This window comes from Sabethes cyaneus, chromosome 3 (assembly GCF_943734655.1).
Source record: "Sabethes cyaneus chromosome 3, idSabCyanKW18_F2, whole genome shotgun sequence".
Classification (NCBI taxonomy): Eukaryota; Metazoa; Arthropoda; class Insecta; order Diptera; family Culicidae; genus Sabethes; species Sabethes cyaneus.
The window spans coordinates 175,245,667-175,269,860 of NC_071355.1; the positions used below are offsets into that span (position 1 = coordinate 175,245,667).

Genomic DNA, 24,194 nt, shown 5'->3' on the forward strand with positions numbered 1-24,194 from the left:
TCAATCCTCGTCACGTCTCGCATGAACTCGAGAGTGTCCCCGAGATGCTCATGAAATCCATCACTCGATAGCTCTGATCTGTCGTGTCAGCTTACCCGGAGAACCGTGTTCGTGCATTATCTGCCATAGTTGGTCTCGATCGACTGTATCGTATGCTGCTTTGAAATCAATATGTAATGATGTAATGCGTAGGAACGTTGTACTCCCAACATGCCAGATCTGTCGAATGGTAAAAATATGGTCCGTAGTTGTGCGATCTCCATGCACGTAACAGGATCCGGGAGCTCCCTTGTAGGCGACGTTTACCAGCGTTATGTCGCGACCGTTGCAGCCGTCGAGCCGATCACCCTTTTTGTAATTGGGACAAACCACATCTTCCATCAATTGCTTTTCCACCTCCCAAATCTTGGAAATAACCCAGTGTAGAGCCAGCGTTTCTCGGCAATTTTTATATAGCTCTTTGCGGGTAAACGGTTCTTACCTCCGGCTTTGTTGGTCTTCAGCAACCCAATTTCTCGTTTGACCTCTTGGGTATCAGGTGCTGGGACGTTACTATCTCCCATGGGCATTCTTTGGAATTCCGTTCCCCTTCCTTCTGCCACTTTGCCATTGAGGTGTACATCGAAAAACTACTTCCGACTGTCGACCACCTCGCGCTCGTTTGTGATAAGATTCCCTCCTTCGTTCCTACACATATCAGGTTTCGGTGTGTAGCCCTTATGAGTTTGGTTCACCTTTTCGTAAAACGTACGTGTGTCGTTAGCTCGGAATAGTTGTTCTCATTCTTCACGATCTCTTTCCTCCTTTTGGCGCTTTTTAATCCTCAGGATCGTGGTCAACTGGTTCCTTGCTCGTCGGTATTTGGCCAAGCTATATCTACTACTCTCACAAGTACTAAGCAGTTCATATTCGTTTGGTTTTTGTGCGAGAAAAAATATGGAGGGAAATATTTTCGGGAACATAACTGAATTTTTCCGGTTGTATTTGAAAACCGGAGCATTGGTAGAAATTTACAGAGGGTGCCTCGGGCACCCCTTCTAGCTACGCCAATGGGCTTCAACTGTTTTAATAAGGGAAACGATCTGAGTCTTTTTGTCCGACCCACCTGCCATAAAACGACCCAATGTATTTTTGACCTTCATATCGAAATTTTCCAGTTTCATCCAGTTTATCATTCGTCGCACCAGAAACTCCTTTACTTTACAAAAAAATTGCATTTCTGTTGTGCTGGTTTTTTTTGTAAAGAAAAGAAAATAATGAATTATGGTTTAGCTTTTGTGCACATTTTGACATTTTGTTGCGATATCTTATGTAAGCGTTTTTGGTATTAAGAAAGTATCGAGTAGTACGCATCAATTCAGATTAATCAAGTATCGCGAAAAAAAGAAATTAATCCGATCCGATCCGAAAATTGCGCAGAGGAGAACGAAATCTCTCGGCATTTAATTCTAGATTTAAAAAAACATACAACCGATCCTAAAACTAGTAGAAGAAAAACAACTTTTCTGATCTCTTCGCTAGAGCATCTTTTGAGGACATACCACATATGTGCCTTTTTGTGAGTAAAATTTCCACTTGACTACGGCATAGCATGACCCTGGGGTCCTTTCATTATTTGACTATACCCAAGGATTGAAAATAACTCTTCCATTCGACCTTCCCCTTCACCTCCGGTGATCTTGAGAGCATTCAAGGTCTATGCATTAACATAAACAATTAAGAAGAATACGTTCAGATACTGTTAAGGCTAGAAGTGAAACTCAGATGAAAATTCTCTTACAATTCTACAACAAGTATGATAGAATTTATTCAAATCATTTATTGTACTAAATACAATCTGATGTAACATAATATGACAAGGATAATAAATTCAATCGCTAAGATAAAAGAAGAATTTGACTGAGTCAATATTTTTTCAACAGATTTATCATGCCTAGTTACATTTTCAATTTATTTGCTGTCTTGTTGAAAAAAGCATGACGGACAAAATTATAAATACAATCGCATCGACAAACAACATTGAAAAATACATCTGCAGCTATCTGCAGTATTTTCTTGGAATGCAGCGGTCATTTCACGCCCATAGACCACCACAGTTGGCAAAAAGTCTATTTTAGGACGGATTTCTTTTTCTTTGCATCTGAAATATTTGAGAGGATTGAATGAAATCATGTGAATATGATCACGGTTCGCTTCAACTGACCAACCTCTGTGCGGCTTACACATCACAAAGCACATGTTATATCAGATAGATGACGTAATTACTACAGGACACCATTCTTTGGCTTATCCGGTGAACGGTTTGGTTTAAGTTACCTTCTAATTTCAATGTTTCAACATGCCATCTTATTTTAAAAGAATGTAATACCACGTAATAAAATCAAGTTAAGTTCAAATATCTAAAACGAATGTGCAAACTCGATGCAGAGTCGTTAAGGATATAACTACCTCATTAAAATAAGTAAATATTGCTGCTGCAACTAGTAAATCTTCATAACAATTGTAAATCAACTATCCTGGGTATCGCGGCCTGAACTATAAACTAATCCATCTCCAACCAATAATTATTGCATGTACGCTTATCAATTCCCGGAATGAAGCTTACATCCGACATATTTCGTGAGTAGTTTATACTTAGCCATACCTTTGTTTAATCACTCACCCTGGAAACCCCTTCTACAGTTGCACCTTCCCACAGTAGTGACTGCAATCAGGTGTCAGAATGGCCCATTACATGTCTCGGTAATTGCACATTTACCGGCACATGCAGTCGTTTCAGCTTTCTGGCCGTAAAGCAACGACCGACTCGACTGTTCTCGGTTTCACTAGGTAGCGCAATCCACGTTTTAGATATCAGTTTCCAATCAGACCCACGGCAGTTGCAGCGTCCAGTTAATTTGCGACGTAAATTTGATCTAGGAAGCGCAGAAAACTGCTATTTAATTACAATCCAAGTGAAGAATTCCATATTTGTTTTCTCTTTTTTAGCCTATTCGGCCGCAGTGGACGGGCTCCAGCAAATCGGACGTGAGCAATTACATTTTCGGCAACATGAAAGCCAGTCTCACGGATGTCCCGACGCAAACGGCGGCTGGTTCGACCCTACCGCTGGTAGGAATGCCACGGGATGACGAAGAAGCTGCCTGCTACAATCCGTTCGAGCACCGGAAATTAACCCATCCCACTTCCGACGTGGACACTCTGATTCATTTGCTCAAAGGTTCTCTCGGTTCGGGAATTTTAGCGATGCCGCTGGCATTCCTAAATGCCGGCCTATGGTTTGGATTGGCAGCAACCCTAACTATCGGTGCCATCTGTACCTACTGTATTCATATTCTAGTGAAGTGTTCGCACCTGCTGTGCAGGAGAGCTCAGATCCCATCGTTGGGCTTTGCTGACGTGGCGGAAACCGCATTTCTGGCCGGTCCGGAAGGAATCAAAAAGTATTCACGGTTAGCGAGGTTCATCATCAATCTTTTCCTGGTACTGGATCTGATGGGATGCTGCTGTATCTACCTCGTCTTCGTTGCAACCAACGTCAAGCAGGTGGTAGATTATTACACCAACAGCCACCTGGACGTGCGGTACTACATTCTGTTGACGCTATTTCCAGTCATATTGATTAATTTGATCAGGTATAAAGATCTTCAGATAATACTTGTCCAACTAGTTCAGATTGCACTAACCGTAAATTGATTTTACAGAAAACTCAAGTATCTGACACCATTCTCGATGATTGCCAATATTCTAATTGGAGCGGGTGTCGGAATAACGTTGTACTATATTACCCAAGATCTGCCCTCATTTTCAGACAGAAAGGCCATCGCCGAAATTCATCACATGCCAATGTTCTTTGGTACGGTGATCTTTGCTCTAGAAGGTATCGGTGTAGTAATGTCGCTGGAGAACAACATGAAGACTCCGCAGCACTTTATTGGCTGCCCTGGAGTGTTGAACACCGGTATGTGTGTCGTGGTACTATTGTACGCATCCGTTGGATTTCTGGGCTACTTGAAGTATGGCGAAGGAACTCATGGTAGCATCACGTTGAATCTTCCCGTGGAAGACGTGTAAGTTTAAATGAAATTCGGCGTTGAAGTTAGTTTTAATACATTGGTAATACGTTTGATTGTTTTCAGCTTAGCACAGGCCGTCAAGATTATGATTGCTGTGGCAATATTTTTAACCTACACGTTGCAGTTCTATGTACCAATGGAGATCATTTGGAAGAATGTACAGCACAACTTTAATGAGCACAAAAATGCTGCCGAATATGCTATCCGGATCGGGCTTGTGGTAAGTACACAAATTTTAATCTGTTCTATAAAACTAAGAACTGTGAAATTGTGAAATATTAGAATTGTGGAATATTAGTCAAAGTTGACTCTATAAACTAAGGGACGATTCAAATATGACGTCCACCAAATTTCTGCTTTTTTGGACCCCCCCTCTCCCCTCTGTCCGATTGTGTCACAGAACTCAACCTCCCCCCCCCCCTTTGGACGTCACACAAACCTAAAATAGAAATAAAATAGCTTAATATTTTGAGAAGTAGTGTAAGACTAAAAAATCGTAGAAAATAACAGTCGCGTATTCTCTCGAAAAAAAGAAATTTAAATTTTCTTGATTTTTCCGGATAAACTGATTTTAAAGTTATCTTTTTAACGAAATTATAAAAAGATTCCACGTTTTGCTAACTTTCTCCATCCAGAGAGTAGACTTTTACTGATTTTTTTACAGATTTTTTTTATTGAATTGCTGTATGTAATGTTATTAGTAAAAAATATTTTAATAGACACGATTTATGAATTGCGAACAAAGGCTCTAGCAAGCTTCAATTGCAAATCGTCACAAATCAATGAAGAAATGAAGTTTTGGTGTCAACTGAAGAGCACCACTCCGCTTTAAAACAGCTTCAATCTGCATCGGCGAGACAGGTTTCACTACATCGCACAATAGTCGGAAAATCGCAATTTTTGGCCAAAATTATTTTTTAGTTTCAAATTGATTCTAGGTTATATTTGTTACAAAAGAAATGATTTAAACTTATAAGAACTCATATTTAGGGTGATTTGGGGAAAAATTATCAAATGTATCCGATATAAATGTTTGCTTGACAAAAAAAAATTCTTTCTCGCAGGGACTCTCCCATTTTCTCATTGAAACTCTCTTCAGGTACTAAATAAATTTAGTAACAAAGATAATCAAATTTGCTGAAAGAGTACTTAAAATTTTAAAGACTTGCTAAAAATATGACAATTTTAAAATTATTTTTTTTCGGAAAACGTCAAATTATAGCAAACTTTTAATTCATGTTTTGATACAACATACTTCGAGCTTTCACACGCAGTGTAAGAAACTGCGGCGACAAGAGGCGACAAGAGTTGTTTTTTTGATTAAATTTTATGCGAATTTCATTTTTATTATAAATAGCCTATCGCGCACCTCATTGAGTTTAAATTTGTTTTCATTTCATTTTTTGATAGGCTAAGGTATCAGTTTTAAAATGATATATAACAATAATATTTACATCCGCGATAAGTATTTAATTTGTTGATTTTTTTAAAATGACCTATTTTTCAAACTTTTGAAATGAGCAACTTTGACAGCTTTTTTCTACATGAAATTTTTTTTCTATCAAAATTTTATTCGCGAATCATAAAAATATAGACAATTTACTACAAAACCGCGTTTAAGCATGTGCTAGAATGTGAAATTTTACATTCGGCAATTTTGGCCGCTACTTTATATGGAGCCCTTCTTATGTGCATCGTGACGATCGCTTTTAAAGTTTATTTTGTACTTGTCTATCAAATATTTAGTAAAAGGCTAGAAACTTTGATTGCAAATGAACTGAAAATGATTTACATATATCCTTTAATGTAACGCATGGTATAATTAATCTAGCGTAACATAGGCTAATCGTGCCCGACTTTCGGCGCCATCAGCTGAAACAATTACCAGCTTGAAAGATTCTGTTCAACAAATAAAACAAGTCGCTTTTTGAGTGAAGAGAAGGTAGGAGAGATTCAGCTTCATTTATTTGCTTCGGCGATGTCGGGTCCTCTTGCGATCTTCTGTAGTAAGATAAGTTTGAAAATCGAAATAATTCGATGAGTTTTTGTAGCCTTTTTCTGAGAATAAATTTTCTTTGACGGATGTCACATGCCTAGACCCCCTCCCCCCCTCTGTCACAACCTGTCACAAATTTGACACCCCCCTCCCCCCATAAGCAGTGGACGTCATTATTGAATGATCCCTAATTGAACAAAATTAGGTTATATTATAACCCAATTATGGTGGTCATGTGTAGATATGATGTTTGATAGATATTGGAGATATTTAAGGTAATTTAAATTATCATCCAAAAACCAACTCATTATCACTTAGGTACTTAGTTCCAGCAGCATAGAATCGGGGTGACTCTTACCATATCAAGAATTTTTTTCCACTGTACTCGGTCAGGGGCTTCCTGCAGCCATTTCGTTGAGCATTTCGACACACGCAAGTCAGCCTCAACCTGGTCGAGCCACTCATACCACAATGCGCCCTTCTATTCCTGGTGCCGGTGGGATTCTTGAAAAGAACAGATTTCACTTTACCGTCGTACGGCATCCTTGCGACGTGGCCGATCCAACGGAATCCCCTAACTTTCGCCAGTTGTACGATGGGAAACCGCTTCGCTTTCCATTTGTACTCCAAACCTTTGTACTTTGCCAAAAAATAGTTCGCAACACATTTCGTACAAATACGGAAATGACGCATGTGATGTCTTTCGTAAGCAAAGCTACAATCTTAAGTCTGAAGCAAGCTATCGGTCTGATTAACGTTTTGTACATCATCAGCTTTCTGCAGCGCCGTTTGATCCTTGATCAAAGCGTAGTGCGGAGGGAAAAGAAGGCTTGACAACTAGCTTGAATGCATCGTTGAATCTTCTTACTCGTTTTATTGTAACCGATGTCCAGGGATCCCAAATATATGAACTCTTCAACCACTTCCAGTTCGTTGCCATCAATAGTCATTGTCAGTTAGAGATGCCAATACCGAGGGGGTATTTCGAAAACCGGTTTTTCGGTATTGATAAATTCAATACCGGTAAAACCGGTAAAAAACCGGTAAAAGCCAATACTTGACAAATAAATTAAAAAATTGTAAAATTTGTAGAAAATTTTTCCATTAATCAATGGTACTGAATTTTTTGGAACAGCCAAGTGACTAGCTCTCTTAAAAAGAAATAAGTATGGAAAGAGTGTTTATCGTGTCAACTCTAAAACGAGTCAGACTATACTGGGAAACTGCATACAATTTGAGTAATACCAAAATATGTGGTCTTGTGGTCCAAATTGACAGCTTATTTTCCTACTAATTTTATTAAGCCCTGTTCATGCTGAAACATACGAAACATGCTGTGATACGTGGTGCCAGGTAATTGCAATATTTACTGGTTTTTCGAATTATTTTGAGTGACATAGAGCATTAGTGAATTTTGAGACACGTATTTTAAGGCGGAGGGTATATAATAGATCCGGAACTGAACATGGTCGGAAAAAACTGCATATCCATGCATGCATGGTTTTATGCAATCTTTAATGGTGATTTCAGAAAATAGTCATCCTGTCTATCCGTTGAGGATTGCCAACAACGGGTCAATAAACGAACTCCTTTTCCGTGATATGCTACGACATTTTTTAAAGCACTCCGTAATTTTTCACTGAAGATTTTCTGAAGAGCAACAATGTGTATCGCACATTTTTACTATTGCGCAATATTCTTAATTGTATTTTTGTTGAAGTCACTATCATAGATATTTAGATAAATATTTTCCGTTTGTTAATATTATATAATTGGGCTGTTATTTTAAGAACCTCGAGTCGTTGAATTGAATTCGCCTACCGTATACGTTAACAATCTGAACGGCAATGGAAGTTTATTGAGTTATTTTTTATTGAATTTACTATGTAAAAAAATACCGAAAATACCGGTTTTTGATTGCGTAAAAACCGGTATTTCGGTATTGAAAAACAGCACAGTAATACCGGTAAAACCGGTTTCGGTAAAACCCGTAAAGCATCCCTATTGTCGGTGGAAGGCGAATGTCGTTTGTTCTGGAGCCTCTTCGGAAGTTCCTACCATATATATATAGTTTTCGACGCATTGATTTGTAATCCCCTCCTTTTAGCCTCCGGTTTTAGTTTGGCAAGAGTGCTCCTGTATCACTCGCTCCAGAGCAGCTTTGAGCAGCCGCATCAGTTCGTCCGGAAAAACATTATCGCGCATTACCTGCCATGGCTGTTTGCGCTTGACTGTATCGTACGCTGCACTGAAATTCACGAAACTGTGGTGCGTGGGCACATTATGCTTCCGAAACTCCTGGAGAATTTTATCAGATAGACAAAATTTGATCCATAACAGCACGTTCACCCAAGAAACTCGCCTACTACTGCGCTACCAAATCTCTTGCTATTGACGAAGCAAGATCTAGGAAAACACCTTGTAGGCGGCATTGATCAACGTAATATCGCGGTAATTACAACAATCGAGTCCCTTTTATAGATGGGACAAACCACACTTTCCATCCATTCCTCCGGTAGTTACTCTTTCTCCCAAATCCTTGAAATTATCCAGTGAAGTGCCATTGCTAGTGGTTCTTTGTCATTTTGTAGAGTTCTGTCGGGAGTCGGTCCTTTCCGGCGGCTCAATTATTCTTCGATATACTCAATTGTACGATCTCTTCGATACTGGCAACCACTTCGCACTTGTTTGTGACCAGGTTCACGGGACCAACAGCAAGCGCGTCGTAGTAGTTGTTGTTCTAACTCTACGATCTTTGGCCTCCTTCTGCATCTCTGCTTTTTCATCCTCAGGATCGTGTTCAAGTCATTCCCCGCTCGTCATTACTTAACCCAATCCTCCGTCATGGTAATGATTATATAGTTTTACCAAACTCTTTTTTCTCACCATCGCTTGTTGGCTTGTTCCCCGTAAAACCAGTCATTTCGTGCACGTCCCCTTCAACTAGCAAAGCAGTTGTGGCCTCATTGACGACCGAACCACCCGTATTCGACGGTCGAAGTACCTAGCTTCACAAAAGAAGATAGAACTTCATCCAGCACGCGCGCGTAGTTCTCGACAACTCGTGGAACGCCTAATTGCCCAATGCTTAACCAAGGAAGGCTTTGTCGCAAGGTATACACCATCGATAGCTTTGAGTGCTCCCCTGTCGATATTCGCACCCCTTAGAGAGCGTATGGTTGAATGGAATATGGTCGATTTGGTTCAACGTTCGTTGGTCATGTGATCCGGCAGCTTTATCACTACTATCACAGTTGTCGTAAAACAGTTGTGGCAACTGTATTAAAACCAATTTCAGTCATAAATAAAATTCCTCAACTAAAAGTGCCAAAAATGTGCTACTTGGGATGGATATTTTAGCGGAGAAAGAAAGAGTTTCTGATCATCAGATCTCGGGAAGCTGTAAAGTCGCTGCATCGCTGGCTGTTATTGTTCGTGTTAGTGTGCAGGTTAGGGAGCCTGGTCAACGGTCTATACATCGCTTCCTTACAGATCTGGGTGGTTCATATTCCCGTTAGAGATTATTATGTTCCGTAGTGAAAAGCTATTGTACGTTGCCTATCTTCGTGTGGACAGTTTACGTTTGGGATGGTGTAGTTGAAGAAACGGCCCTTTATCCTCAACATACATATTCTCTCGTTGATCGCCTTCCAGTCCATCATGCGATTCCGCAATTTTCCCATCGCTGCAAAGCCTGTTCCCAGCTATTGGTCGGTCCTCCACTTTGGTAAAATTAGGCCTTTTGGACACGGATTCTCTACACTTTCTCGCCTTTGCAACAAGTCTTCTGCAGTGCCTCGATGCCGAACTTTCTGGGCTGTTATAAAAATACCTTCTAGCCACCAACGAAATTCAGCGACCCGAAGCTCCAGGAACCAAGTATACATTCTAGGTTCTTATTTCGTTGCCTTTATCCATGCAGAATGTTCATGGTCGAATTTATTTGATTTTTCGTAGTACGGTAGATTGCCTTGCTATGGCCATGCTACAGAATCTCGTGATGGGGCTGCCGTCTTGGGTTTAGTGCCCAGACAACACATTTCTTAATTCAACCTTCCGCTCCGGATCTGACTATTGTCCCGGACATTGTTCCTATCCTGGAGTACAACCGCACACTTTGTTGTGGAATAATCAAGTCATGATAAAAAGGACATCCATAATTATCGAGGTATCGCTGCTTTGTGTGCGGCATCCAAACTATTCAAAAAAGTAATTTTTGGACCAGTGTTCTACCATTGTAAGCAATGCATCGACGATTCTCAGCATCGATTCATGCTACGCCGATCAATCACTACCTAAGCTACGGATACCATGTCAAGGTGTATCCAAATGGATGCAATTCACACCAACCTTTCTGCTGCTTTTGATAAGTTGAATCATGAAATTGCGAGTACCAAATTTGAGAGGATGGGATATGATTGGCGGCACCACACTGCTCTGGTTGAAATCCAACTTGGCTGATCGATATCTGGTTGTTGAAGTCGAAGAATCAATATCCAGCGAGTTCATTACTTTGTCCGGTATTCCACAAGGCAGGCATCTGGGCCCAATCATCTTCATGCTATACTTCACCGATTTAAGCTTTTTGCTACGAGTACTCAGGTTTTGCTTTGCTAATGATCTTAAGATCTTTTTTCTTTCTTTTTTCTAACGACGTATAGCAGTCGGCTTTACTTTTCTGTTGGGGAAGAATAAGTGCTTAATGCGAAGAATGTAGATTCACGCAAACTGAAAATTCTTGATATTAGGCCAAAAATATAGACTTAGCAAAGGTGAGAGTCGAACTCACAGCTCACAATCTCTAGTTGAGCGTGTTGTTTAACCAATTACACCACTAAGCCGTCTATACTCTGTGGTCTTATATCAAGGTTTTGTTATGACGCATGCCTGATTCTATCATTCATTCGCACATTTATCCAGCGCGAATATATTTTTGTTGACTGTATTTGTTGCAACTGCACAGATTGATAGACATATAGCTATTCGGTTTGTGCTTAGCAACCATCAGTCGATAACCGTCCGTGGCAGCGATTACATGTAGTGTGAGGATCCACTATGTATTTTTCTTTTTTCTTTCTTTTTTCTAACGACGCATAGACGATCTTAAGATCTATCGTGAGGTCAAAAAAGTAGAAGACGTCATGTTTCTGCAACAGCAACTGAAGAGCTGTTCAAGATGGTGAACGAAAATAGAATGGTGCTCAACATTAGCAAATGTTCAGTTGTGTCGTTCTCTAGGAAAAAAACGGTCAATTCTTTTCGACTATCATCTCGATAGTGAACTGATTAAAAGAGAGTCCTGCATCACGGACCTGGGAATCCTCCTTTACTCGCAGTTAGCCTACAAGCAGCACATAAACTACACCGTTGCTAAAGCATGCCGCAGTCGTGGCCTAATTATGAGAACCGCAAAAAGCTTCACTGATATATATTGTTTGAGGAGTTTATAATTCGCGCTTTTCGGTTCGATGTTGGAATATTATTCGGAGGCTTGAAATTCCGATTATCTAAATACAGCACAAATTAGTTCGATTCGCCCTCCGTCGCCTGCCATGGAACAAACCGCTCCAGCTACCAAGATATGAAGCGTGTTTGATGCTAATCGGGCTGGACACCCGAGCGACCAGGAGAAATCTGTGCCGAGCAATCCTTGTAGCTGATATCCTGATGGCAAGGACCGGTTGTCCACGGCTTCTCAACCATATTAGTACCATTACGAGCACAACCCCACCCTCTTCGTAGCAGAATATTCCTCCAAGTATCGTTTCGAAGGACAAATTAAGCAGCAAACGAGGCGATCGCCGGGCTACAACGAGTTGTCAGCCAAGTGGCAGTTGGTCTATAGTTATTAACCAATAAACATGTTAAGCTATCAAGAACCGCCCCGGCCACGGGAACAAACGCTCCAGGTTGCCAAGGCTATTCGTTGTTACACCCAGACTACGCACGAGTATCTCCTTTCCTGTATGTCGTTATACGAGCTTAGCTTCCACGGGGTTGATTCCCCGACAAGGTTGCTCGTATTCCGGCTAGTACCACGAGGAGGTAGAGATAGGAGTTGCTGGATAAGAGGCTTAGGACGACTATTGGGACTGTTTTATACTCGCTGGTATGTGAGGCACACAATGTTACGTATTATCCAGTCCCAGCCGTTTACTAACCGGCTGCGGCTTGACAAGCGACCACGATAAGATCAATTTTGTATTGGTACGCCATTGTATTGCTACGCTGTAGAACATTGTAGAAACATTTAGACTAGTTTGATAAGAGATGTGATACTGTCAACTAGTTTAAACTAGTGGTTATCACAATAAACTTGCTTCATTAACAGTTTTTTATGGTTTTACAGATAGAACAAAGAACTTTTGACTCCAAAACCATGCAGTATTGATTAAAACCGCGATAAAACATGTATAAAATACATATAAAAACAAGCAACTTTGAAATATGTTTGATCCGGGATTTGTCCATTTTGAAAGTCCATTTTTACATTTTATCATCCATCAGAATACATCCACTGTACTTGATCAGAGCTTGGTCGTACAGTTTTTTTGTGCGGTTCTTGGCATCTAGCTTCGGTTGGGATGTTTGGTGGCATGATACAACCGCAAGCTTTCTCACATGCAGGTTCACTGAACTGTACTGTAAGTCGCGGTGAGCTTACTTACTTACTGTCCATGTCCGCCGGTCCGGCAGAACAAAGGGATGAAATCAGAGATCTCCACTGCTGACGGTTACCCGCCATGGCTTTTACCTGTCGCCAGGACAGGTTCTCGTCTACAGCCCGGAAGTCATTGGCTAAGCTCCGTCTCCATGAGCCTCTGGGTCTGCCTCTTCTACGCTGTCCTTGTGGATTCCAGTCGAGTGCTGCTCTGCAAACCTCGTTCGCTCCTTTCCTCAAGGTGTGTCCGATCCACTTCCACCTACGCTCACGAATTTCTGTGGCTATCGGCCGTTGATGACACCGACGATGGAGTTCCTCATTGGATATCCAATTATCAAGCCACCAGGCACGAATAATATATCGCAGGCACCGGTTAATGAATACCTGCACCTGTTAATGAATGACCTGCAAAGGCACCCCTGGCCTTCCTGATCCGTGTGGCTATATCAGTCTTGGTACCACCATCGGGCGTTGTTTGGCTACCAAGATATTGAAAGACGGCTACCTGCTCAACTTGTTGTCCCGCTACTGTAAAGTTGGTGGAATTGTCAGTGTTCACTACCATAGACTTAGTTTTCGCTACATTGACTGTGAGACCTGCTGCCTGGGAGCTCTCGGAGAGGTCGTCTAACTTGCTCTGCATATCGTTTCGGCGTTGTGCGAGCAAGACAATGTCGTCGGCTAGGTCGAGGTCATTTAGCTGCTCCATCGTTAGAGGATTCCAAGGCAATCCTCGATTTGGTCTACTGTCAATTGCTCCAACTAATATCTCATCCATAACGATGAGAAACAGAAGCGGTGATAAAATACAGCCCTGTCTCACGCCAGCAGTAACCCTTATGGGGTCGGACAAGACGCCGTCGTGCAAAACCTTGCACGAGAACGCCTCGTACTGAGCCTCGATGAGATGGACTAGCTTATCTGGAACTCCTCTACGCCTAAGTGCGCCCCAGATGTTTCGTGATTGAGTCGGTCGAACGCCTTTTCGAAGTCAACGAACACCAGCAGAAGAGAGTCCTGGAATTCGTTGATCTGCTCCAATATAATGCGGAGCGTTGTGATATGGTCTACACATGATCGGCCAGCACGGAATCCAGCTTGCTGCCGCCGGAGAGTAGCGTCGATCTTCTCCTGGATCCGGTTGAGGATTACCTTACAGAGTACTTTGAGAGTAATACAGAGCAACGTGATGCCACGCCAGTTACCGCATTCAGTTAGGTCTCCTTTCTTAGGGACTTTGACCAATATGCCCTGCATCCAGTCCACCGGAAAAGTTGCGGTTTGCCAAATATTGCTGAAAAGCTGATGCATCATCTGGGCTGACAAAGATGGGTCAGCTTTGAGCATTTCGGCTGAAATACGATCTATCCCTGGCGCTCTATTGGATTTCATACTCTTGATGGCTGCTACAATTTCATCCAGCGGTGGCGCCTCCGAGTTCACGCGATTTATTCGACGAACTGTAGGCGTCGTACGCTGCTGGTTTTGTTGGTCTCTGACATTTGAAACTCGGAAGAGTTGTTCAAAATGTTCAGTCCATCGCTTAAGCTGTTCTGTACGGTCAGTCAATAGCTGACCAGCTCTGTCCTTTAGCGGCATCTTTGTATTCATCCTGGCACCACTAAGGCGGCGAGAAATATCGTACAACAAACGGATATCACCATTGGCGGCGGCGGTTTCTCCTTGTTCGGCTAGGGAGTTAGTCCAGGCTCTCTTGTCCCGCCTACAAGCACGTTTAACAGCCCTCTCCAGTTCGGCGTATCGTTGACGGGCAGCTGTCTTAGCCGATCTGGTCCGCGCTCGCTCAATGCCGGCTTTCGCCTCTCTCCGCTCGTCGATCTTCCTCCAAGTTTCATCCGAAATCCACTCCCTCCGCCCACTGCGCGCTTTGCCGAGGGTTTCATCACTGGTCGTGATGAAGGCGTTCTTGATGCCGGTCCATTGCTCTTCGACGGTTCCACCAGATGGCAACTCCGAGGCTCGAGATTCAAGTTGTTCAACAAAGGCCCTTTTCACCTCAGGATTCTCCAATCGGCGGACGTCGTAGCGGCACCCAACTTTCTCCTCCCGTCGTTGGACACGCGCGACGCGCAGACGTATCTCAGCGATAACAAGATGATGGTCGGATGCAATGTCAGCGCTGCGTCTGTTGCGTACATCAAGAAGGCTCCTTCTCCATTTCCGGCTGATGCAGATGTGGTCGATTTGGTTTTCTGTTCGGCCGTCGCGGGAAACCCACGTGACTTTATGTACTGGTCTATGGGGGAAGAGCGATCCACCAATGACCATGTCGTTATTACCACAGAATTCTGTAAACAGCTCCCCGTTTTCGCTCATCTCTCCTAGGCCATGGCGTCCCATGACGCGTTCAAGGTCCGCGTTGTTTGAGCCAATCTTCGCGTTGAAGTCGCCCATGTGAATTTGGATGTCCCCCTTCGGGATTTTCTCAACCACGCTGTTCAGCTGGCTGTAAAAGCTCTCTTTCTCCTGCAGGTCGGCAGCATCTGTTGGCGCATAGCACTGGATTGCCGTAAGGTTCCTAACCCGTGTTCTAAATCTGGCAACGATTATTCGCTCATTTATTGGTTCCCACTTCATCAGGACCGCATGTGCCCCTGGGCTCAGTAGGAATCCAACTCCTCTTTCACGAGTAGCATTTTCACCTCGTATGCCAGAGTAGAGCAAGACTTGCCCGGATGATGTCCTGTGTTCGCCAGTACCCGGCCAGCGGACCTCGCTCAGCCCCAGGATTTCAAGCTTCAGGCGGCTAGCTTCCCTTGCAAGTTGAGCCAGCTTGCCCTGCTGGGCAAGGGTCAGTATATTCCATGTTCCGATTCGTGTCCGTGTTTTCATGCTAAAGGTCGTTGCCAATAATCCGGAGAGATTTCTTCTTTCATTTTCATTAACTTTTTGTGTGTTCTGGTACAGTAGGCTGTTAACCTAAGGTCCTTATCCCGCTGATGGGGCTGCCATCTTAATGTGGGCGGGAGCCACTGTGCCCCCTTTCCTGTTAGCATACGACAACCGAAGTTGCGTACCCCAGCCGGCACCTCGTGGAGGTAGGAATAGGAGTTAATGAACAGAGGTTATGGAATGCACATGTTCACCCTTTGCCAGCCAGTCGCGGTGAGCCTTCTCGCCAAATCACGTCCGGAGATCCCGGGACTGTTACAGACTGCCCTGGTGATTTTCGCTCGTAGTTTCCGTTCATATATTCCACTTCTACGTTTAGTTTGCTTTGCATGATCGTCAATGTTTCCCGGTAACGGTTAAGCACGGTACTTAGGGTAATGATTGCACCGCTTAAGCACCAAGCAGAATGCACCGCTTAAGCAAAACATCATTTTGCAGAGCAACGGTGTGTTTGTTCCACGTTTTTCAACTTCTAAAAGACTTTGGGATCTTTTTTACACTATCTCCTGGTGAAATTTCCTAACAAAAACCGGTATTTTTTGTTATTTTTGACGATTTTTAGCAAGAGTCAAAATCATTATGTGAGGCAAAACGCCAAAACCCGTGGCCAAAACGCACCAAGTTTTCCCAGCCAGGAGTTAAACGCAACCAGCAAATTTTACATATAGTCACGTGTTGTATAAACTCCTGACACTAGGCTTCAAAAATGACGGAAGCGTTTGTTATAGCGTTCGTTTGCTGGGATGGGATGGATGCAATAATGGGTTCATATCTCAACATGATTGGCAATAAAATTTATTCATTTATTTTTCTCCAACTGATGTGTGATGAAATATTGTAAGTTAAAGAATGTACAATTAGGTTTAAGGCAAATTCTAAGTCCTATACAATGCATATTATTGCTATATTTTTAATAAATAATCTGAAACAAAAGATGTACTGCAAATTAAAAATATAACTGTTAACTGTTCGATCCCACTATGGTGCATTCTACCCCTGTTTTGCATTTTTTTGCATTTGCATTACAAGTTTTTTTGCAATTTATGTGAAAAACATGCCTAGTTAATGCCGTTTTGTGAAGAATCATCGAATATGACAGTATATCAATTAGATAGACTGTATTTATCATGAAATTTGCATACCGACTAGTGGTAAAAGCTGAAGAGAAAACCATGATTTCTTACATGTGGAATGAGATCGCGGATAATCGCTTGATTTTATTTATAAGTCCTGATGTAATTTTTTCCACTAAGTAAACAATGTTTCCAGATCCTCAGTTTCTTGGCACGAAAATTACAGATTCTGCAGTAACTATGTAGAAAGATGATTTCAGATATTAACTGGAACAGACTTCATGTACTAATAAAACATTCTAATAAACGTTTCGAGTTTAAACATATAACATTTATGGTGAAGTATTGTGGGTGCACACTTTGGGTCAACCACTTTGGATTTCCCCTTAATACGTAGTATTTATTAATATTTTGGCTTGAAATCAAATTTGCATCCATCGATATTATTACTATAATATTTCTTGACGTTATCAAGATGGAGAATCCGATTGATAATACAGCACTGTAAGATTTATTGAGTACGAGATAAACTGAGTGTATTAATTGACGCACTTTCTTTGCTTCCAAGTTTAGAATTCCTATCTTTATTTTTAACGATAAGAATTTTTTCCATAGAGCACCGCTTTCAACCGACCCCCAACTCTGATTATGCCGCGTGGCTTACAGATACAGATACAGTGCTATTACTGGTGGCCACCAGCTATTCCAAATTTACAAACTCATTCACGTAGCTCACACATTCACTTTAAGCTCGTAATGGTCTCTCACTTTTATGCTGTAGTAAGATGCTTTTTCTTTAACATAGTTTCGGACCATAGTGTTGAACTGGCTAGCACAAATACCAATGGCCATTTTCAAAACAGGCCATTCCTAAAGTTTATACTAAAATCATTTAAAGTTTGAAGGTTATATCATAAAATCAGCTTTATTATATCTATGACTAAATTAAACAGTAATCACATCCATCGCTTGTCATCAGTCTTCAATCATGACATCAGAATTGTCTTCAATCCAGTTGAGGTAAGCGGACATGCGCGTGAAGACTGCGGCACGTCCACTGGCACAACCCAGAATGGAGTGGAACGAAAAGACTCCAATCTGCGTGGTGATTCCGTCGGAATCAAGAATGGTCAGCGGAGCGCCACTATCACCCTGGCAAGGTGAACCATTGCCAGCATCATCGTCCGTTCCGGCCGTACAAACGTGCTCACTTAGGATCGTTTCTGTTACTAGGCTCACGGTGCAAGCCAAGTTGGTGATAACTCGTGACGTTCCGAAGCGTAGAACTTCGGAATTGCTTGTACCATCACCGAATCTACCCCAGCCCATGAATGTGCCTTCCTGTCCAAGGAAAGAGGCGTCCGCTTGGCGGCGATTCGGAAGCCGTACCGCTGTAATACTGTCAGTGAAGGAAATCGGTATCGGTAGAATGACCAAAGCGACATCAAAGTCCAGCGTATCCTCCATATAGCCGTTATGGATGATGAATTGGGTCGCCGTTACACGAAGTTGACCAGCTTCATTTTCGTTATTGATCATAAGGCCACCCATCACAACAACCGCATTTTGTATTCTATATAAAAAACAATTTATCATACCCGTAGAAAATATTGTACGAATCGTATGATCTTACCCTGAAACACAGCTCGCAGAAGTGAGAATGGTACGTGTTGAAAGAATCGATCCCGCGCATTGACCCGACAACAGGACGTTGATTCTAGTGATCAGTCCAGCAACATACGGAAATTGGCCTGCCGTGGCAATTGAGCCTCCAATGACACGTGAGTCCTTAACAGCTGAAGCCGTAATGGCCAGCGTAAGTAAGATAAATACTGCGGTGTATTTCATTCTATTAGCCCAGATCGAGAAGTACTAAGAAACGCTCCCACAAATCCAATGTTTATAAACATCACAAGCCGCGTTTATCAGGTCTTAAACTGGGTTTTCCATAATCTAATCGGTTTTAGGTACTATCAATTGATAGGGTAGATGCTCCAGTAGTTGTGGTAGTACCTATAGTGGTGGAAACTCGAATTATTCCGTTATTTTTGCAGATTTTGATACAAGTTTGATGCCTACCAATAATACTGGTACTGGTAGTTCGATACCCATCAAACTTGTACCAATATCTGCAATAATAACGGAATAATCCGAGTTTCCACCACTATAGGTACTACCACAACTACTGGAGCATCTACCCTAGTAAGTTTCATCATTACATGTCATTTTCCATCAACTTTTGAACCTCGTTTGATTATCAGAAGACCAAAATATATCAACAACAACAAGGCAAAAATAGTCAATCTAATCTAATAATCCTAAATATCTAAATACCTACCACTTGTTAGTCGTTTTTTGACTAACACGTTCACTTTTCAACACGTAAATTATGTAGGTCAGTAACCTAAATGAGAATTAACAAGTTCTCCTATTGTTGACATAAAGTTGTGTTTTCATTTGATATGAAAATCTCGACGAGTTTGTTGTACATAAAATATCTGCTGTCTGTTAGAACAATTTGTTAGATTGAATTAATTTCATCATACACTATGATGTTATCTTCTTCTTCAGCAGCATAGAGCCGGGGTGGCTCGTGCTGTTTCAAGCACTCGTCTCCATTCAACTCGGTCTTGGGCCACTCGTCGCCAATTTCCTAGTCGTCTCAGAAGTCGCAAATCGCTTTCGACCTGGTCGAGCCATCGTGCACGTTGGGCCCCCCTGTTTCTGGTGCCGGTGGGGTTGTTGAAGAGGACTATTTTCGTCGCACAGTCGTCCGGCATCCTTACGACGTGTCCGGCCCACCGTAGCCTGCTAATTTTCGCTAGATGTACGATGGGAGTCTCCCCAAGCAGTGCCTGTAGCTCGTGATTCATACGCCTCCGCCACTCTCCGCTTTCAGTTTGTACTCCGCCAAATATCGTCCGCAGCACTTTCCGCTCAAACACGGCAAGGGCGCGTATGTCCTCCGTAAGCAGCGTCACGGCTTCAAGTCCATAAAGAACTACCGGTCTAATAATGGTTTTGTACATTGTTAGCTTCGTGCGGCGGCGTATGCTTCCTGATCGTAGCGTTTTACGAAGGGCAAAGTAGGCCCGATTTCCCGCTTGGATGCGCCGCTGGATCTCCTTACTAGTGTTGTTGTCCGCGGTCACCAGCGATCCCAAATACACGAACTCCTCTACCACTTCTAGTTCGTCGCCGTCAACGGCTACCGTCCGTGGGAGGCGCGCGTTTGTTTCCTTTGAGCCTCTTCCTTTCATGTATTTGGTCTTCGACGCATTTATTTTTAGCCCAATTCTCCTAGACTCCGCTTTCAGTCTGGCGTAGATTGCCTCCGCCGTCGCAAAATTCCTGGCAATGATATCGAAGTCATCTGCAAAGCCTAGAAGTTGGCTACTCTTGGTAAAAATCGTGCCTCTCGTTTCGAGGCCCGCTCGTCGGATCACCCCCTCAAGAGCGATGTTGAACAGCATGCAGCATCATGTATGATGTTATCATACATTGTTTTTCTCGGTCTTTTCGCATTAACTCTGAATTTTTATTTATTTAAAATGAAAAAAGTTAGCGGTAAAGGACCAATATTTAAAAATAGTCTTGTGTTTGAAAACATATGTACGAAAATCCTAAAACACAAAAAACTAATTTGTTTTTCCTTTTTTTCAGACTCTCACCGTCATCATCGCGGCCGCCTTGCCAAACATTGGCCCGTTCGTGACGCTGATCGGTGCCGTGTGTCTCAGCACCCTGGGTTTGATGTTCCCGGCCGTCATCGAGCTGGTCACCTACTACGAGAAACCCGGCTACGGTCGATTCAACTGGATGCTCTGGAAGAACATCGGTCTAATCATGTTCGGCATTGTCGGTTTCATCACCGGAACGTACGTCAGCATCGAAGAGTTCTCCCAGCATCTGGAAGAAGTATAAGCAAGACTTGCCCCCTCGCTGAAGCATTGGGCACACTTCCGACTTAAGTATACCCAAAAAAAAATTAAGAAATGTTAAGAAATCTATGTAGTTCGCGCTACGCGACACCGTGAACGCAGTCGGAAGTGTGTGCATTGGATCGGAAGTGCACGTGATGGTGTCCCGAATCTCCGCCCAGCAGTCCCAGGTATCGGTAGCAGCACCAAGCGAGACTGGTTTCCGGTCGTTACCCTGACGACCGGTTAAGGCTACAATTTAGCCAAACACACCGCGTCGCGTCGGAGTTCGGGGGTATCAAAACAGCACGTGTCACTTTCTGCCCTGTAAATTTTCCGCCATCGGAATACAGTTATCGTAGATTTAGCTGAGAAGTGAAATTTTAAATATATCAACAAAAACATTTCGAATCTGATTCGGATCAACTCGACATACATGTTTCTAATGTTCCCAAATACAACGATTTTGTTTAATGCCTTGTAAAGGAATTTCATTAGAGATAGTGACTTTTTTGTTAATAGAGTATTAGACAGCAGAACGAAACCTATGTGATTATAAAATTGTTTCTATTTGTTTAACGTAGAAGTTGTTGACGATAAGAATCGTTTTAAGATTACGTAAAAGAGAACAGCATTATGAACCAAATATTTTTCTCGAAAAGACAGAAAGAAAATGATCAAGTTTCCTATGTATTCAGAATTACTTTTTAATAAAGTTAACAGCCTGATGGCAGCAATTATGTTCCAGTTCAATAAATGCTTGACCTGTAATTTAAACCTTCAAAGTATAAATAAGAACTAACTTAAACAAACATGTTGAAAACAATAGTGAAATTAGAAATAAAATGTTACAACATTGTCTTCCAGTTGTCATTGAAAATATTTCTCTTAACCAAGGTTACAAGTTGATTCATTAAAACTTGACTCTAAAGTAGCGGAAGTGTTGCTCATATCTTATTCTATACACATTTAAAAATCGCGTACATTGAGACTTAACTCGCCAGCTATTTGTCAATTGCTGCTATAGAACGTCACAGGCACATAAATGGTAACATATAGTAAATTATTTTTATTACAAATAAACGGCTGAACATGCAAACAGATCCAAATTAATACATTTATTTACTATCTTATGTTTAAAGCTCACTGTTAGGCGGTAAAATAATGTAAGTAATTTTGAGTAAAATAAACGATATTGCCATTCAATATTTTCATCTCTATCGATCTTTCATATAACTGCAAATACGACGACTACAATCTGCAAATATGTGAACCGTTCTATCGGAGTACTGTAGTTTGTACACAAACCCATTGTGGTTCAAAGCGACATCTAACGGTGAGCCTACGTACACAGCGCATAAAGGCTTTATGATAAAGCTTACACAACGCAATAAAAAAGAGAATATAAAATAATCATTCGCAAAGCTTCGCGTGAAAACGTCAAGGAAAACACGAACACATCACTTTTCAATATTGGAAAACTTAACCCTCTAACGTGCAACATCGTAAAAACGATGCGATCGAGCAAATGATTTCTTTATCATGAAAGTACACTCAAAAGAAGCTCGAGTGTTGATTTTCATGGGAAAATATTTATTTGGAGGACCGCTAGGTATGAAATAGTCCAATTTCCCTTTTTAGCTTTTCATGCCTGACGCTCTACCCAAAAAATTTGCCTTTCTACTATATAAATATATAGTATAAAGGTATAGAAATCACTCGGAAAACCGGAAATGGAAAGAAGGTCCTGCGAGCCGAATGTCATATACCATTCGACTCAGTTTCGAAAACTGAGCATTTTCTGTGTGTGTATGTGTGTGTGTGTGTGTGTGTGTGTGTGTGTGTGTGTGTGTGTGTGTGTGTGTGTGTGTGTGTGTGTGTGTGTGTGTGTGTGTGTGTGTGTGTGTGTGTGTGTGTGTGTGTGTGTGTGTGTGTGTGTGTGTGTGTGTGTGTGTGTGTGTGTGTGTGTGTGTGTGTGTGTGTGTGTGTGTGTGTGTGTGTTTGTGTGTGTATGTGACGCTTTTAATCTCACTCACTTTCCTCGGAGATGGCTGGACCGATTTTAATGTTCTTAGTGTCAAATGGAAGGTATAGGTGTCCCATAGGTCGCTATTGAATTTCATATTGATCGGACTTTTAGTTCAAAAGTTATGTATAAAAATACGAAAAATATGGGACTTCATTATCTCATAGGTCCCTCAACCGATTTGAACAAAATTGATTGCATATGAAAAGGGAGCCTTGCAAACCCTTAACTTCCAAATTTCATGATGATTGGACTTGTAGTTTAAAAGCTGTTAAAAGAAATGTGAAAAAATAGTATTTAAAACATATTTTTGTAACATATAAGCATCAATTCAATGAAAAACATCACACATTTTATTATTATTTGAAAATTACTGCTGAGATCTATCAAACGAAACCGAGTTATTTAAAATCGGTTATTCAAACTTTAACATTTAAGCCCCGTATATTAAATTTCACGGTTTAAATCAAAACGTGTGAAATCAAAACATATCAATCAAATGTTGATTGTATTCAATGTGTGTAATGTATGTATGTATGTATGTATGTATGTATGTATGTATGCATGTATGTATGTATGTATGTATGTATGTATGTATGTATGTATGTATGTATGTATGTATGTATGTATGTATGTATGTATGTATGTATGTATGTATGTATGTATGTATGTATGTATGTATGTATGTATGTTGTTTTTTTTTATGTGAGGAAACGCTCTATGCCAGGCACACTGATGATGTATGTGGCACAGTGTGGGACTCTAACCCACTAAAAAGCTCACGGGCGTCTGACCTTAACCCCCCCGGAACTACCGTTAAGTATTACTTCGGGGGGAGGCTGTGTTTGTAAACTGCTCCGTACACCTGTCGAGACGTGAACCGATCCGGAGATGGCGACTTTCATAACGTCCACTCCTTCACAGCCACCCTCTCAGGGTTCTGCCATTCTTGATGCTACTCCTGCTCCTTCACCGTCCACTTTCCTTGCACCTGTCGAGACGTGTACCGATCCAGAGATGGCGACCATCATGACTTCCATCTCCTCACGGCCACCCTCGCAGGGTTTCTTATTGGGCTCAGCACTACTCAGTTGAGTTCGCCATTGCACTTCCACTTCGCCTGTCGAGACGCGAACCGATCCGCCCTCGTAATGTTTCTGTCCAAGCTTGGTTTGCTCCGTCCCGCTCGTTACTCCACCGATGCGTCTGTCGAGACAATGCTAATCGGGATGCATAATTCGCTGATCGTTTCTTCACTGTCGTTGCAGTTGCAACCTACTCTGTACGCTCTGCCTGTGCACTGCTCCGTACACCTGTCGAGACGTGCACCGATGCTGGGATGCTCCCTTCACGGGCACCCTCGCAGGATTTCTTTCCGTGAGTGTTGTTATTTTGTCAACTTTCACTCTGCTATCGTCGACTCGAGTAGTCCCCGGCGGTGAAGCTACCCTACTCCGACGAGAAGTTCCCCGGCGGTGAAACATTCCCCAAGACCGATTACATGAGACCTTTTTTAAGGACTCGAC

The 24,194-nt window shown here is 42.0% G+C and overlaps 2 protein-coding genes across 2 annotated transcripts in view; one reads left to right on the top strand and one right to left on the bottom strand.

Annotated features, from left to right (window-relative positions):
• The window catches only part of LOC128741224 (proton-coupled amino acid transporter-like protein pathetic), a 67,354-nt gene extending 45,609 nt beyond the window's left edge, over positions 1-21,745 (top strand). Inside the window, exons 2-5 of the mRNA XM_053836870.1 lie at positions 2,989-3,635; positions 3,705-4,070; positions 4,140-4,296; positions 20,386-21,745. Of these exons, the coding sequence (XP_053692845.1) occupies positions 2,989-3,635; positions 3,705-4,070; positions 4,140-4,296; positions 20,386-20,646 (1,431 nt within the window). The 3' untranslated portion in view covers positions 20,647-21,745. The remainder of the gene's footprint in view (positions 1-2,988; positions 3,636-3,704; positions 4,071-4,139; positions 4,297-20,385) is intronic.
• Positions 17,698-18,570, bottom strand: LOC128741225 (collagenase-like). Its single transcript, XM_053836871.1, has 2 exons — positions 18,356-18,570; positions 17,698-18,295 (listed from the first exon to the last, which is right to left on the bottom strand). The coding sequence occupies exons 1-2, from the start codon at positions 18,568-18,570 to the stop codon at positions 17,698-17,700; spliced, it is 813 nt and encodes a 270-aa protein (XP_053692846.1).
• Positions 21,746-24,194: the final 2,449 nt, after the last annotated feature.

What these genes read in the sequence shown, in the direction of transcription:
- LOC128741225 (XM_053836871.1), bottom strand. Translation starts at nt 18,570, where the DNA reads ATGAAATACACCGCAGTATTTATCTTACTTACGCTGGCCATTACGGCT. An exon ending in TCTGCGAGCTGTGTTTCAGG is followed by an intron (nt 18,296 to 18,355) that starts GTAAGATCATAC and finishes TTTTTTATATAG; the next exon opens with AATACAAAATGCGGTTGTTG.